This window comes from Symphalangus syndactylus, chromosome 24 (genome assembly GCF_028878055.3).
Source record: "Symphalangus syndactylus isolate Jambi chromosome 24, NHGRI_mSymSyn1-v2.1_pri, whole genome shotgun sequence".
Taxonomy (NCBI): domain Eukaryota; kingdom Metazoa; phylum Chordata; class Mammalia; order Primates; family Hylobatidae; genus Symphalangus; species Symphalangus syndactylus.
This window is the reverse complement of record NC_072446.2, coordinates 8502061-8517766: the sequence shown is the minus strand read 5'-3', so window position 1 is coordinate 8517766 and position 15706 is coordinate 8502061. Positions and strand designations below refer to the sequence as shown.

Here is a 15706-nt window from a genome sequence, read left to right as displayed (position 1 = left end):
CTGTTGCCCACAGAGAATTCCTAAAGGCCTATCCGTATGTCCCCGTCCATAAAGACATGGAGTGTGGAGGACACCCTGGAGGAGACGGAACCCCCGTTTGCTGGGGTTCGGCCCCCGGTGAGGCTGGCCGCAGGTGACCGCAGAGACCTCGCCTGGTGTCGTGCGGCCGCTGGGTCTGTGAAGGAGAGTGAAGCACTCCTCACCCTGTGGCAGCTCCTAATCAGGAGGCCTCTCCCCTCCACCTGCATGTCGTGTGGCTGTGGCTCCCAGGACGAGACAGGCCCAGCGCCTGGAGTGGGTGAGTGAACGTCCCTCTCCTCTGCCGGCACTGCCTCCGCTGTGAGCCACCCTTCAGGCTACCTGCATTTCCGACTGTTCTCAGGGTTTAACCGAAACCGAACGTTAATCATAGCCCTAACGCGGCTCAGTAGGACCCAGGCCTTGTCCCGTGGGCCGTGTGAGAGACAGACACTCGCTAACCAGTCTGCAGTGGCTCCCCGTGTGTGCGAGGCTCCTGCCTGTGTGTGTGTGTGTGCACGTGTGCCTGCACACAGGGCAAGGAAAGTTCTTCAGCTGCCGAGGGTGGGAGTAGGGGCTGGAGCAGCACCCTGCGGGGACGCCCCACAGGAGAATCGGCGCTTCCGATGTTGTCAGCCTCTGGGTGCAAATTCTGAGGGCACAGGAGCGTCTGGCGGCCCTGAGCAGCTTGCTGGGGAAGCTCCGTGGAGGAGGAAGTCCCGAGGTTGGTAAGGTCCGGGAGGGGTCTGCTGGGGGGCAGGAATGCACTGAGCAAGGTCCCAGAAGTCCAGAGCTCCTGAAGGACCCGGGACCAGGGGCACTGGGGAGTTTTGGGGTTGGTGGCCGCCACAGCCCTCACAAGCGAGGCCACTCTCTAGGACTGGCCACCTTCTCATCTCGGCCACTTCACAGTCCTGGGGGGCAGCTGTGGCTCTTGCTGGGAACCAACTGGACCTCTCTGGGGCTTAGGGGTGGGGTGGTGGTGAAGTGAGGCCCACCCGTCCGTGGCTCACTCCTGCCACCTAGAGGCCACCGTTCCTCACAGGCTCTGGGGCCAGTCACCTGCCTCTGCCCAGGGGATGGGACCATCCCACCGGATTGCAGGCTCCCTGATCACCAGGATGGGCCTATACCTCTCCGCCTGCAGTAGCTGCTTCCATGCAGGACTGGAGCATGTCAGGGTTCTGGACTCCTGTCGTAGCAGAGTGGCTGCGGCCCGCAGGTCAGAGGCACCCAACCTCTTCTGCTAACCCCCTTCCCTGCCTGTGCCGTCCACTCCTTTCTCTCCATCACCTGCCACTGCCATGAACCAGGCCACCAGTGACCCCATCCACACCTGTCCGACCAGGCTCCCCACGTGCCCAAATGCAGCCCCGTAGGCTGGGCCCACGGCTGACACCCTTCCTGAGGAATCCCTGACCTGCCAGCCATTGTCTTAAGATGCCACAGCATCTTGACCTCCCCCATCTGCAGCCTCCACTGGGACCCACTGAGACATGTCAGGCTCCTCACGAGCTCTGTCTTGTGTGGCCATGCCCAGGGACCCAGGAGGTAGAAGAGCACCTGGCATCTCATGGAGGAGGAAAAGGGCCCAGAGGGGGACCTCCGCTCTGACTCAGCAAGGGCTGAGTCCCAGTTCCCGGAGTCCTAGTTGAGGCTCCTCCTACACAGTGCACAAGGTAGAATTCATGGGATCATCAAGGAAGCCAGTTCTACCAACACACAGTTACGCAAATATTTTCTTAAAGTGTGATATCAAAACCCAAGTGCTTCTTTACCAATCTGCTGAACAAGATGTGACCCACTGAGCAGCCTCTGCAGTTCCAGCAGCAGCGAGTGTGGGGGTACGAGGCAGTTCCCATCTGTGCCGGGTCAGCCATGGGCCCAGCTGACCAGATTTGGTTCATGGCCTTGTTCATAACTGAACAAACGATACCTTTTAGAGGTCAGAGGTCAGTATAAAGGAGATGATGGGCCGGGCACAGTGGCTCACGCCTGTAATCCCAGCACTTTGGGAGGCCGAGGTGGGCGGATCAGCTGAGGTCAGGAGTTTGAGACCCTTCAAGTCTTCATATATGCCCAAACCATGGGATTCTGACCACGAGGACTTGCTTGGATGGTCTAGGCTGGAAGCTATGTCCCCAGCCTCACCAATATGATGTAACCTCATCTCTACTAAAAATACAAACATATTAGCCAGGTGTGGTGGCGCCCGCCTGTAATCCCAGCTACTTGGGAGGCTGAGACAAGAGAATCGCTTGAACCTGGGATGCGGAGGTTGCAGTGAGCCAAGATCGTGCCACTGCACTCCAGCCTGGGCAACAAGGGTGAAACTCCGTCTCAAAAAAAAAAAAGATGATGGTTTCTTCCCACCAGTTTATTTTCTGTCAGAGGTTTGGTCTCTGACCCCCTGGATTGTTGAGACGCCTTGCACTGTTCCCTCCCATCTTGCCCGATCCCCCCCCCACCAGCTCCCAGGCCCAGTATGTCTCTGTCCCACCCCATCGTCACTACAGGCCCTGTCCTGCAGTGGGTTCTGTCCCTCCCTGCAGCTTGATAAGGTTGTTGGGGCTTCAATACACGCCCCAGACCACATCCCTCTCCCTCCCAACTCTGGGACACTCTCTGCACCTCTGAAAAAAACTCCCAGCCCTTCTTGAGCCTGTCCCTTCCTCTGGGCACCCCTTGTTCCTTATCCATCCTGGCTGGCCTGTGGCCTGTACTTCTGATCTGCACACAGGTATCACAGAGGACAGAGACCCCAGGGCCCCAGCCCTTGGTGGGGGCAGGGAGTACAAGGGAGCAGTAGTCTTTGTTCTCAACCAGCTCCCTAGGTAATGCTTTGAGAGTTACTGTGCTAGGTGATCTTTGTGGCTGAAAACATTCAGATGAACCAGATATTTAAAAGCATCCCTCATGCAAAGTCCCTCCACTGGTTGGGCCACCCTGGGGAGGGTCAAGGGTGGGTCTCTAGTCTGTTTTTCCGGGGCGTCTGTGTGCACTCTCTCCCCAGAACCTTGCGCTTGTCCATCCTAGGGAGAAATCAGGTGGGGGGCGGCCTCACTGCTGGCTCCTTGATGGTGACTTGCTCCAGGAGTCCGTGCTGATGCCCCAGGCCCCACCCCACCAACACTTCAACCGGGACTGGGGCGTATGCACAACTGCACAGCCTCCTCTGACGGCTCCTTGATGCTTCTGGGATGTTGACCCTCTGTCCTTTCCGCCTCCACTCTGAGGAACTTGCAGCTCTCTGGGGTTAGTTCTCCTCTGTGCTGTCTGGGCTGCACCTCCTGCCCAGGAGGGGCCTCTCTATGCTCCAGCCCTTACCAGCATCTTAGGATCTGCAGTCCTGATACTTGGAGGTCTCCCCCATCCCCAGCTTGAGGGCTGGCTTCCCTTTGGTGGTCTTCAAATCAACTCACCCTCGGCCATTGGAGAAGCCTGTGTGTCTGGCCGGGCAGGCTCCGTGGATGTGTCCGGTGTCTTCACGGATGGTGGGAACCGGCTTTGAAACCCTGGCCGCCCAGACCTCCGAAGCCATGCCTTCTGGGGTTCCTGCACAAGGACGGTTCCAGTGCGGCTTCTACAGAACCCTGGCCCGCTCCTTGGTCTGGTTGTCAGCCATTGAGAGTGGTTGAAGGCTGGGTGGCTCTAGCCTCCTCTCGTACCTCTGATGAGGCTGGACCCTTCAAGTCTTCATATATGCCCAAACCATGGGATTCTGACCCGAGGACTTGCTTGGATGGTCTAGGCTGGAAGCTATGTCCCCAGCTCACTGTGAGGGGCAGAATCAGTCAGTATGGAAACCGTGTTCGTCTATTAATAATAATATAATAATATAATATCACGGGGCCTCTGTCTTACAAAGGCTTTGCTCCCCACAAGGAATTCTATGCTTTTTCCCTATGATTGAGTTTTGTTTTTTTTTTTTTGCGACAGAGTCTCACTCTGTTGCCAGGCTGGAGTGCAGTGGCATGATCTCGGCTCACTGCCAGCTCTGCCTCCTGGATTCAAGCGATTCTCCTGCCTCAGCCTCCTGCGTAGTTGGGACTACAGGCGCATGCCGCCACGCCTGGCTAATTTTTTTTTTTTGTATTTTAGTAGAGACGGGGTTTCACCCTATTGCCCAGGCTGGTCTCAAACTCCTGAGCTCAGGTAGTCCACCTCCCAAAGTGCTGGGATTACAGGCATGAGCCACTGCGCCCGGCCTGAGTCTTTTTTTTTTTTTTTTTTTTGAGACAGAGTCTCACTCTGTCACCCAGGCTGGAGTGCAGTGCAGTGATCTCCGCTCACTGCAAGCTCCGCCTCCCAGGTTCACGCCATTCTCCTGCCTCAGCCTCCCGAGTAGCTGGGACTACAGGCGCCCGCCACCACGCCTGGCTAATTTTTTGTATTTTTAGTAGAGATGGGGTTTCACCGTGTTAGCCAGGATGGTCTCGATCTCCTGACCTTGTGATCCGTCCACCTTGGCCTCCCAAAGTGCTGGGATTACAGGCGTGAGCCACCGTGCCTGGCCTAATTTTTGTATTTTTAGCAGAGACAGGGTTTCACCATGTTGGCCAGGCTGGTCTGGAACTCCTGACCTCAGATAATCCGCCCACCTCAGCCTCCCAAAGTGCTGGGATTACAGGTGTGAGCCACTGCGCCCGACCAAGATGAGTCTCTCTCTCTCTCTTTTTTTCTTTTGAGACGGAGTCTTGCTGTTGTCGGCCAGGGCTGGAGTGCAATGGTGCTATCTTGGCTCACTGCAACCTCCGCCTTCCGGGTTCCAGCAATTCTGCTTCAGCCTCCCAAGTAGCTGAGATTACAGGTGCCCGGCACCACACCTGGCTAATTTTTGTATCTTTGTAGAGAAGGGGATTCACCATGTTGGCCAGGCTGGTCTTGAACTCCTGACCTCAGGTGATCCACCTGCCTGGGCCTCCCAAAGCGCTGGGATTACAGGCGTGAGCCACTGTGCCTGGCTAAGATCTCTTAACTGACCATATGTTCCTTTTCATTTTGGCTGCTGGGAAGCTCAGTTATATGTGATTAGTGCCACAGACAGCCCAAGAAATGCCCACCTGGCCTCATAGTTCCTTGGCCTGAACTTGAATGACTACAGGCTCCTTGGTCCACACCCTCCCCCAGGATTGTGCCCTCTCCAGGAAACCACCCAGCATCTGCATTACTGGGGAGCTGCCAGGCAGTGGTGGGGATGCTGGCCCTGCACCTGTCCCCGTCCTCAACCCTCCCTAGGCCTGGGCCATCTCTCTGGCTGCCTGCAGTCTGGCCCTACCTAGGGACCTCCAACAATGGCAATGAACACTAATTGTCATGCTCCATCCCCTCTCTGTTCTCAGGCATGTGATGTGAATCAGCTTACATCGTCTTGACGGGAGCCCTGTGAGGTGGACACTTATTCCAGTTTCACAGGTGGGGAGACTGAGACACAGAGTGCTCAACGTGCAGAGCCCAGAATCTGCTCCCTGGTAGCTGACTTTGCAGGCAGGGGCCTTGCCCACGCAGCCTCTGCAGAGGCCCCCCGCACCTCGCGAACCCCAGCAGTGGCCCCTTCCAGACGCCACGTCCAGCTACCGCGCGCTCACACATGCAGGGCTCCACAAGAGGCCTCCCAGTGTGCGCGGGTCTCTTGAAGAGGTAACTCCACTCAGAGGCCCGAATGACCCAAACTCGGCTCTGGGAGGCTGGGGATGGCCTTCCAGGCCAAGGGGGGCGCGCGCAGGGCTCAGCGGGGCCCAAGAGCAGGGCTGAGGGCGCTGGGTCCTGAGCCACCCACCGAAGGACGCCGGGGGACAGCAAGGCCCGAAGCAGGAGGAGAGAAGGGAGCAGACTCCTGGGCCTCCTGGGACCCGGCCGCTCCGGGATGTCTGGGCTCCGGGAGGGGCGTGCCCGGGGCGCCTCCCTCGCGGGGTATTGTGGGACTACGAGTCGCTGGCGGCGGCGGGTCAGGACTACACTTCCCAGGAGGTTGTGCGCGCCGCGTGGCGCCTGGGAGTTGTGGTCCAGAGCGCTGGCGCGGCGGGCGCGGCGGGCGGGGCGGGTGGGCGCGTGGACTACGTATCCTAGGATGCCGCGCGCGGCCGCGGGGCCGAGGGTTTGAACCGGGGGTCTGTCGTCCGCGGCGGGGCTGCGTCGGCTGCGGCGGGTGTGGGAGGTGGCGACGGCCGGGGCCGGGGTCCCTGCCCGGCTGCGGAGGCAGGCGCGAGGGGCGCGGGGGTCGCTGCTCCTGAGGCAATGATGGGCAAGGAGGAGGAGATTGCGCGGATCGCCCGGAGGCTGGACAAGATGGTGACCAAGAAGAGCGCGGTGAGGGGCGCGGGCCGCCAGGACCCCGGGAACCCCGCCCCGCCGAGACCCCGTCGAGCTCGCCGACCCCCGTTAGGGCCAGAAGACGACCTGAGGGGCAGGACGAGACCCCTTCCCGGCAGAGACTAACCGGGACGCAGGGGAGACCCCTACCCGTGGCCGAGACCCCTGCCCCGGGCCAGCCCTGCCGTTCACCCCGCAACCCCAGCAGAGGCCGCGATCAGGCCTGGACCTTGTCCCGGAGAGCCACCCGCTCTGGACTCAGACCTCCCCCTCGCCCGCAGTCACAGGCTCCGCACCCTTCCCTGTCCCTTAACTCCAGACCCCCAGCCTGGCCCGTCGACTCCTTCCTTGGCCTCGTCCCGCCTCTCAGAGGCCCCGGAGTGTTCGGGCCTCCTCTGCGGGCTGCCCCAGCCCCTTTCCTTCTTCCGTCCCTGCCTGGGCATCCTCACGGGCCGAGCCCCGCCCCCCAACTCAGCCCTCTCCCACGCTCTGTCTCATAGCATTTGTCACCCTCCGTCTCCCATAGCATTTGTCGCCGGCAACAGTTTGGAATCTGAGGTTGGATCCCCTTTTCTTCTGGAGCTTCCGTGCCTCTCCTGCCTCTTCCCAGCCCTTGTCATCCTCCTTCACAGGCCAGCCAGATAGATACCTGTCTTGCCTGTGGGCCCATTTTCTTCCCTGTCTGTCCCCAACCCACAAGAACCAGGTTTCTCTAATAAATTCTCTCCCTTCTTTAGCCAGGACTTAGCCCGCAGCAACTTGGGTTGTGGGTAGTTATGTGGACACCCTCCGAAAAGAGCCAGTGTGCTTATATAAGACCTAGGAGGTCGGGCAGGCCTCCTCTGGGAGTGTCTGGGCGCTGGAGCCTCTGGCCAGCTCTGTTCACTGCGGCATGGGCCTCTGTTGTCTTGCGGCCACAGCAAGACTTTGGAGGAGGCTGTGTGTGAGGACTTTGAAGGGGCCAGGCCAGTGGGGGTCCAGTTCCGGCGTCATGACCTTGGCAACCTCTGCACCCTCCCACAGAAGCATCTTTAGAGGATGTCGCCTGCCTCCTGGGGGGCGGGGAGGGGTCTGGCCGCAGGTCATTTGGAGCTCCTGGCTGGCTCAATAAACGTGACCTGTGCTTTCCCACCCAGACTGTGAACCCCTAGGGCAGGGCCAGCTGTGTGTCTGCCAGGCCAGCCCAGGGCAGTGAAGGTGGCTGAGTCATGGGTTTGGGGTGATTTGTGCAGCCACCCCAGGGCTGTGTGACGGCAGTGGGGGCTTGGGGGAAGCTTTTTGGGCTGAGCAGGGTTGAGTCTGGGTTCCTGTGACCAGCGTTCTGGACTGGGGTCTGCCCTGGGAAGGGGTAGGCTCCCACTCATTCCTGCTGGGTGCAGCACCCCCATCATTGCGTTCACACACACCCCAGAAAACTGGTCAGCACAAAGTAGGGGTCTGCGAACCATTCATAGCTGTTTCCAGGGATGACCCGAGAATGGAGCTGTTCCCTTCTTAAAAGAGACAAAACACAAACGATAAGAGCTGTAGGTGGGAGAAGCAAAGATGGGTCATGGAGCCAGGGGAGGGCTGGGTGGGGCTGGGCAGAACTGATAGGGGGTTTCTGGTGGAAGAACAGCTTGAGTAGAAGTCCCAGGGGAGAATGAGGAGGGGAGGAGGGCGCTGTGCAGTGGGGAGTGGGAGCCAGCAGAGCCTCCTGGGGGTCCCAGTGCCTGAGGTCCCCTTGGGGACCTGGGGGCCAGGTTTGGGGGTTTTTATGCCTCTGGTCCTGAGCCCACTGAGAGCCACGTAAGCTGGTGCAGGGCTTTCAGGGGATAGTGGCCTTGGCTCTGGCTATCACCTCAAGGGTGGATTCTGTGCAGCCCAAGGAGCAGGGCCTGCCTGGGAGGGCTTAGGAGGTGCTGCAGCGTGAGCAGACATGCCACCTGGATTGCTGGGGTTGTGCGGGGGGGTGGGTGGGACAAGCCCCTCCCATGGCCTGTGGGTTGTTGGACTCTGATCAGGTCACCTTAGGGCAGAGGGAATGATACACACGTGGAAACAGATGCATGTGTTACAGAGGAGATGGGGTGTTGCAGGGCACAGTTGCGGTTTTAAACAGGAGAGGCCTTTCTGAGAAGGTGTTGTTTAAATAAAGCCCGGGAGGGAGGGAGGGAGATGTCCTGGGAGGCTGCCCCAGGCAGTGGAGCTCCAGGTGCAGAGGGCCTCAGTGGTGGCTCAGTGCCCTTGGGGAGCACTGAGTTGCCGTGCCTGGTGTGGAAATGTGACCAGTTTGTGCCTGGCCTCATCAGTGTTGAGGACCTGGAGGAAACGCAGATCTTGCTCGGGTGGGGAGACAAGGCAGAGAGAACGGGGTGCATTGGAACTGTCCAGGCAAGGGGTGCTGGCCTGCTTGGGGGCAACTCAGAGGCCTGGAGGATAGACGAGGAGGGGGGCTGTGGGCCTTGTAGGTGTTGGCTGTGGCCGTGCCTGGAGTGGAGGGACCCTGAGAGTTTGGCCTCAGCTCGGGACACTGATGTTCCTGGGTTGGCCCTTCACAGCTGGTGGGGGGTGGGTGCTTTGGGGAGAGGCTGCCCTGCACATCAGGGCATCAAGACACAGGGGAGTGAATGAACCCGGGGCTGCACTTTCACCTGGGTGTGGCCCTGGCTGCTGGGGAGGGGCCGTGGCTCTGAAGCCTCCTGATTGGCCAGGGGAGCTGGCATTTCTGTTCTGGTTTGGGTCAGTGACCTGAGGTGGTTAGAGCGAAGTCAGTGAGGTCATTGCCACGGATGTGGGTTCCAACCTGGAATGCTTGAGGCTGCAGAACCCCTCCCCTTCTTGACTGAGCAGTAAGGGCTCCCTGCTGTGGTGCAGGAACACGTGGGCGGAGCCCTGGGTGTCTCCAGGTAGAGGAATTTTGGTTTCTTTTTGACCACAGGTTGAATCTCCAAATTGTCACTGCCTTGTGTTCCCCTCCAGTAGGCAGAAGGAGGTGATATTGTCCGTTGAGATCTAAAGTCCTTTATGAAGGTCCTCCTTCTCCTTCCAGGAGGGAGCCATGGATCTGCTGCGGGAGCTGAAGGCCATGCCTATCACGCTGCACCTGCTCCAGGTAGGTCCCTACCTGCCCCAGGTCCAGGACAGCTCCTGGGTGCAGCCCAGGGGATGGCAGTTCTGAGGGCACCTGGCAGGGCTTCCCCACCCTCCCCACCGGGCCTTAGTTGGCACAAATGCCTGTTCTTGAGGAGAGGGTCTCTGCCTTTCTCTGGGCTCAGTGGGACAGGGAGGGGGTCTGAGGATAACCCATCTTGTCCTCCGTGGCTGAGGCTCCTGGTTCCAGATGGGACAGTCGCCACTGGGAGAGGCATCCACCTCCCTGGCAGGTCCCAGGCTCCTGTCCTGTGGGAACCACTAAGGGTGGGCCAGGAGGATCTGACCTCTAGGGTGGGCCCCTGCCTCCCCCCGACCCAGACCACTTGCCTTGTAGTCCACCCGAGTCGGGATGTCTGTCAACGCCCTTCGGAAGCAGAGCTCGGACGAGGAGGTCATTGCACTGGCCAAGTCCCTCATCAAGTCCTGGAAGAAGCTCCTGGGTGCGGCTCAGGCAGTGCCCACTGAGTGCTGGGGCAGGGGTCCGAGAAGTGCTGCCTCTTGCTGGTCAGCACAGTGTAGGGTGCTGGCAGTGCCCACCCTGAACCAGGTCACTTGGGAGTGGGGCAGTGGCAAACCCAGACCATGAAGTGCCCAGCTTGGGGCTGGCAGTGGATCAGTGGCTGCCTGTCAGCATTGGCTGGGAGCTGTGGCCTAGGAGGCCAGGGTGTGTGCTGGGGGTAGGGTTCCAGGTAGAACGAGGAGAGAAGAGTTGAGGCCAGGACTTGAACTGACAGCACTGAGAGACTGGGGTGAGTGGGGAGGTCACACAGAGGGGAAGGTCATGGCCAGGAGGCTGGGAAGTGCCGGGAGAGGGGAAGCGGGAGGAGAAGGCGGGCCGCCCCAGCTACTCAGGGAACAGAGGGGCAGCCCCCTGCCAGGGAAGGGAAGGGCTGGGCTGGGCTGGACTGAGCTGAAGGCTGCCTCTTCCTGGAGACAGTGGGGTGACTGGGGTTGCAAAGATGCTGCTGTCTGGGATGGAGGCAGCCCTCCTAGCTCTGTCCACACCCTTGTGAAACAGTCTCTCTCCAGCCCTGTGTGGCCCTCAGGCCGTGCATGGCACAAGCATGTTCTGGTCCCCAGCCCTTGGGCCTGGCTCTGGGCTTTCAGGAAGAGCCTTGTTGAGGACATGCTTGTTCTCTCTGGCCAGGACAGGCAGGAGAGTGGGCCCCAGAGAGGCCCCAGAGGTGGTCTCTGTGAGTGGGTGCTTGTACAGGAAAGGGTTCAGGGGAGGCAGCCTTGGGACTGCAGAGACAGACAGGTTGCTGGGGAGGGTGAGGACCTGTTCACAGAGGCTGGGCAGTCTCCTGGCCCCTGGCTCCTCTGGCTGGGTGGGGGGCTGGGGGCTGGGGCTGGGTCCGTGTTGGTGGTCGGGCTGAGGCTGTACCTTGGTGGTGGTCTACGCCCCTCCCTTCTCTGCCTCCCCCTGATCAGCCCATCCCCGATCTTTCCTGCAGATGCTTCCGATGCCAAAGCCAGGGAGCGGGGGAGGGGCACGCCTCTGCCCACGTCCTCAAGGGATGCCTCAGAGGCCCCGGATCCCAGGTAGCACACCTGGAAGGCAGGTGCACACACTCCTGCTTCCCAGCCTGTTTCCTTGCCAGAGAAAGGGTGCCAGTCTCCGTGTGCCTAGGCACTGCTTTGAGGCCCCACACAGAGTCAGTCAGCCTCATGCTGGACACTGGCCTTGTGGTGTGTCCTGCCTGCACTGACCACTTGAGATGCGGGTCTGTGTCCACCTGGCTGTTAGCCAGCCACCCTGGCCTCTTCCTCTGCCAAGAGCTGCTGTATACCCTGAGTGGGCCTGTGGGAGCCCCCTGGCCTCTTCCCCCAAGGCCCCCTGCTGGGTCTGGTTCTTTCTTCCCCCTCAGCCTCACTCAACGAGGGCCCCTCCTTCTGGCAAAATTCTGCCCAGAACCAAAGGTGGGGGCCCAGCTCCCCTCTCCTGCCCTGCATGTGCACGTGTGGTCACCGCTGCCAGGGGCCGATGAGGGCTCTGTGGCCTGCAGCTGGGAGCTGGGGGTGCTTATTGTGGCAGGCTATAGCGGAGAGATGGTTTTGCCCTTGACCACACTGGGTTGTGGTGACTGGGCCACCAGGAGCTCATGGACACCTTTGCAAGTTGGTTTTCCTCCAGGAAGCTGCCTGCTTCTGCCAACTTCCACAGAGGGGATGAGGGGAGGGCTAGGTGGATGCAGCCTGGTCGTTGGGCAGCCCCATGTTGGGGTCCAGCCCTGAGGGGCATCCTTGTCCCATTCCGTACGTGCCCAGGGGGTCATCTGTGACAGCAGAACCTGGCCTTGGGTGGCCCCGCCTTGTCTCACCGCTAGACAGCTGTGGGTCTCGCCCTCTCCCTGACCAGGCAGCAGCTGCAGCTGCCCTCAGCAGAGTATTTGTGTTGCGGCCCAGTGGGTGGGCACCCCAGGGGTGGCAGGAACTGCCAGGTTCATTCTGATTGACTGGTGATGCTGCCCAGATGCTGACTGCTGGGTCTGGGACCCTGTTCACACCTGGGGAGTACACCCTGACCCACTGGGGACTTCACGGCCCCCTCCCTCCTGGCTGCTGGGCACACCCCATGGACATCTGGGCTGGACTCAAGATAGGCAGGGCCACAGGCCACTGTTGGACTCTGGCAGAGTAGAACGAGCAGGGTTTGGAGGGGGTGATGCTTTGGACTCTGGCAGAGTAGGATGAGCAGGGCTTGGAGGGGGTGATGCTGTGGACTCTGGCAGAGTAGGACGAGCAGGGTTTGGAGGGGGTGATGCTGTGGCATCTGCTGCTTCTGGGACCACCGTCTCGCTGGGGTGCCTGCAGCCTTGAGTCTGAACCCAGCTGGCCCTGGCTCTCTGCAGCCGCAAGAGGCCGGAGCTGCCCAGGGCACCGTCGACTCCGAGGATCACCACGTTTCCGCCGGTGCCTGTCACCTGTGATGCCGTGCGCAGCAAGTGCCGTGAGATGCTGACTGCTGCCCTGCAGACAGACCGTGAGTGCGGCCGGCCCTGGCTCCTGACACCTGCTGGGGTTCACAGGGTGGCCCGGGTCCCTGCCTGCCCGCGGAGGCCTGCTTCTAGAGGGGCGACTGTCCTCCCCCAGCCCACTGCTGTGGCCCTGGCAGGGGCGTGGGGCCTGTGCCTGGATCATGGGCCTCTTGCAGGGACCCGGATGTCCCCTCTAAGGTGCCAGGGTGTTTTGCAGGCAGAAGGGGTGGCAGGTGGAGAAACCATTGGGGCAACTAGTTAGGGCTCCCTCTTGCAGGTGACCACGTGGCCATCGGTGCGGACTGCGAGCGCCTGTCGGCTCAGATTGAGGAATATATCCTTTGGGTAGGGGCTGTGGGCCTGGGTTTCTGGTGGTCAGGAGGCTGCCTGGCCTGGCGCCCTCTGGTGGCTGCTGGATGCCACTGCCCAGCTGTCTAGGGGTCACCTGCCTGGGAGGTCACCTGCCTGGGTGGTCAGGCTGTCTCACCCCAGGAGGGCCCCCGGACCAGCTGGGGGGCTGATTCTGCCTGCTGGTGGGGCCTAGGTCCCCTGGGGCTGTAGCCTGAAGCTGGGTCTCAGTCAGGAATGGGCCTGGGGCAGGCTTGGCCCTGCAGCCCTTCACCTCTCCACCAGGTGTGGGTGGGCAGAAGCTTTCCAGCCCCCACCCCAACATGGCCCCCAGCGGGGCAGGTGGTAGCTGGAGGGCAGCGACGTTGTCCTCAGGTGGGTCCTTAAAACACTTGCACGCATCTTCCGGGACGTTGGAAACACAGACATGAAGTATAAGAACCGTGTACGGAGTCGTATCTCCAACCTGAAGGATGCCAAGAACCCTGACCTGCGGCGGAATGTGCTGTGTGGGGCCATAACACCCCAGCAGATCGCCGTGATGACCTCAGAGGTGAGCCCCCATTGGAGGGGCTGGAGGGCTGCTCCCTCGGAGCGGTGGGCTAAGCCACTGGCCCCGTGCTCCAGGAGATGGCCAGTGACGAGCTGAAGGAGATCCGTAAGACCATGACCAAGGAGGCCATCCGAGAGCACCAGATGGCCCGCACTGGCGGCACGCAGACAGACCTGTTCACCTGCGGCAAGTGCAGGAAGAAGAACTGCACCTACACACAGGTGAGCGGCCGCTGGGCACCCTCCCCCGGGCCCGGTGTCTTCAGGGCATCCAGTGCCCCTCCTTGGAGCCCATGCCTGTTCCCGCCTCTGCTGCATGAATTTCCCCAGCCTCTCAGTCCCTGACTAGGCTAAGGCATGATGGCCACCTTCAGGGACCACTCCCCCCTACCCAGGACCTCTGGGCCCCAGGAGGCAGCGTCTTGGGTGGTGGGGCCCACTTGTTGCAGGTACTCAAGTCAGAGGGCCTGGCCTGGCCCAGCCCAGCCTGAACAGAGGGCCCTCGAGGTGTTGACGTTGGTGGGAGGGCCATGCTGCCTGCTGCCTGGCAGTGACTGCAGGACCGTCAGTCCCTGCCATGGAGGTGGACACTGAGTGTGCTGGGGAGACTGTGGATCCCATGAGATGGCAGCAACCCTGTTAAGAGGGGAGTGCGGCTGGGCGCAGTGGCTCACATCTGTAATCCCAGCACTTTGGGAGGCCGAGGCAGGCGGATCATGAGGTCAGGAGTTCGAGACCAGCCTGACTAACATGGTGAAACCCCGTCTCTACTAAAAATACAAAAATTAGCCGGGCGTGGTGGCACGTGCCTGTAATCCCAGCTACTCAGGAGGCTGAGGCAGGAGAATTGCTTGAACCCGGAAGGTGGAGGTTGCAGTGAGTTGAGATTGCGCCACTGCACTCCAGCCTGGGCGACAGAGCAAGACTCTGTCTTAAAAAAAAAAAAAGAGGGGAGTGTGTCGAGGCAGCCGCTGTGCCTGGCAGATGGGACTCGTGAGAGGCTGCAAGGACAGCCCTTCCTTCCCCTCGAAGGCTGCGTGGGGCCTGGGTCTGCGCAGAGCCTGCCTCTCTCCTGCTCCCAGATGCTGGTCAGAACAGGCTCTGCCTGTGGCCGGAGGCTCACCCTTGGGCCTTCCGGATGGCAGCCACGGGCACTGGGGACCCCTGCTAGTTCCCCCCACCATTGGGACCCTCTTGCCCTCAGCCAAGTCTGGGTCCTGCTGGTCCCCAGCCAATGTGAGCTGCTTCAGGCCCACACAAGGGCCTCTGCCCCGATAGACTCTGTCTCCCTCCCCCGGAGGCTCAGCTCTGGAAGGTTGGAGTCACGAGGCGGCCTCAGATCAGGTCACCTGTGGGAGCTCAGTGGCTGCGAGGCCAGCACTGCCCGTGTTGAGGGGTTACCATCTGCAGCAGAGTATGGAGGTGACCCTGGGCTCACCCAGCCCTCTTTACAGGTGCAGACCCGCAGCTCTGACGAGCCCATGACCACCTTTGTTGTCTGCAATGAGTGTGGAAACCGCTGGAAGGTGGGTGAGCGGGCTCAGGCTGCGCCCCCCAGCTCCGTTCTCTGGAGGTGGGGTGTCTCAGCTTCTGTGGGGTCTGTGGTGTGAACTGGGGATGGTCCTGCCCAACCAGCTTCCTGGGAGTCTGGGGCATGGTGGGTGGAGACCCCAGCTGTGGGTGAGCCCGTGCGGCCTTCCACTCTGGGGGATCTCATGTGGCCACAAGGCTGGAGGCCTCACCCCCTTTCTCGCAGTTCTGCTGAGCCCTCGTGTAGATGTGCTGCAGCCTTGGGCCCTCCCCTGCCCACGTCCTCCGTTGACACAGCTTCTCTGGAGACCCTAGAAGGCGGCATGTCCTGCCCTCAACCTGCCTGCCTGGATTGCACCTTTCTGCCCTTTCCCCCTCGTTATTAAATGTTTCTTTTTGCCATCTTGTTCTCCTCAGCCGTTACTCCTGCTGGACCCGTCCCCCATGTTTGACCCGTTCCTGCTGCTGTGGATAAGGCCCCTCCCTGGGGTCGGGCAGTGCTTGGGTTTGGCCCTGGTGGGTCAGCCCCAGGAGAGGAGCTTGGCTGACCTTCAGAGATCACTTGGGGCGGCTCTGCCTGTGAGGGCAGCTAGGGAGCGGGTCTGTGTGCGTCCTGTGCAGGGTAATGTCCTCCCCACTGCCTTGGCATGGGCAGCTCGGGACCCAGGTCCTGGCACTTCAGGGAAGCTTGTCCCCATGCTGCCTCCACTGTTCTTATGGGAGTTGTGGTCTCAGGACCCTGAGCCAATTTCAGCTTCAACTCACCTAACTTCCCAGAAATGCAGGGAATGGGCTGGTGAGCACTCAACTCATGGGGCCTGTGAGATGGTAAA

General features: G+C 60.7%; 1 protein-coding gene across 6 annotated transcripts in view; it reads left to right on the top strand.

Moving 5' to 3' along the window:
- Nucleotides 1-15275, top strand: part of TCEA2 (transcription elongation factor A2) — a 29849-nt gene extending 14574 nt beyond the window's left edge. For 3 of the 6 annotated variants that reach the window (XM_063634121.1, XM_055266508.2, XM_055266509.2), the window contains exons 2-10: nucleotides 9362-9424; nucleotides 9800-9905; nucleotides 10920-11007; nucleotides 12318-12448; nucleotides 12721-12777; nucleotides 13190-13344; nucleotides 13419-13565; nucleotides 14798-14869; nucleotides 15100-15275. In XM_063634121.1, the coding sequence (XP_063490191.1) occupies nucleotides 9371-9424; nucleotides 9800-9905; nucleotides 10920-11007; nucleotides 12318-12448; nucleotides 12721-12777; nucleotides 13190-13344; nucleotides 13419-13565; nucleotides 14798-14869; nucleotides 15100-15108 (819 nt within the window). In that variant the 5' untranslated portion in view covers nucleotides 9362-9370 and the 3' untranslated portion in view covers nucleotides 15109-15275. Of the gene's footprint in view, nucleotides 1-5639; nucleotides 5659-6099; nucleotides 6328-9291; nucleotides 9425-9799; nucleotides 9906-10919; nucleotides 11008-12317; nucleotides 12449-12720; nucleotides 12778-13189; nucleotides 13345-13418; nucleotides 13566-14797; nucleotides 14870-15099 lie in introns of those variants that run through there. The other 3 variants (XM_063634120.1, XM_055266506.2, XM_055266507.1) reach the window with 3 other exon arrangements.
- Nucleotides 15276-15706: the final 431 nt, after the last annotated feature.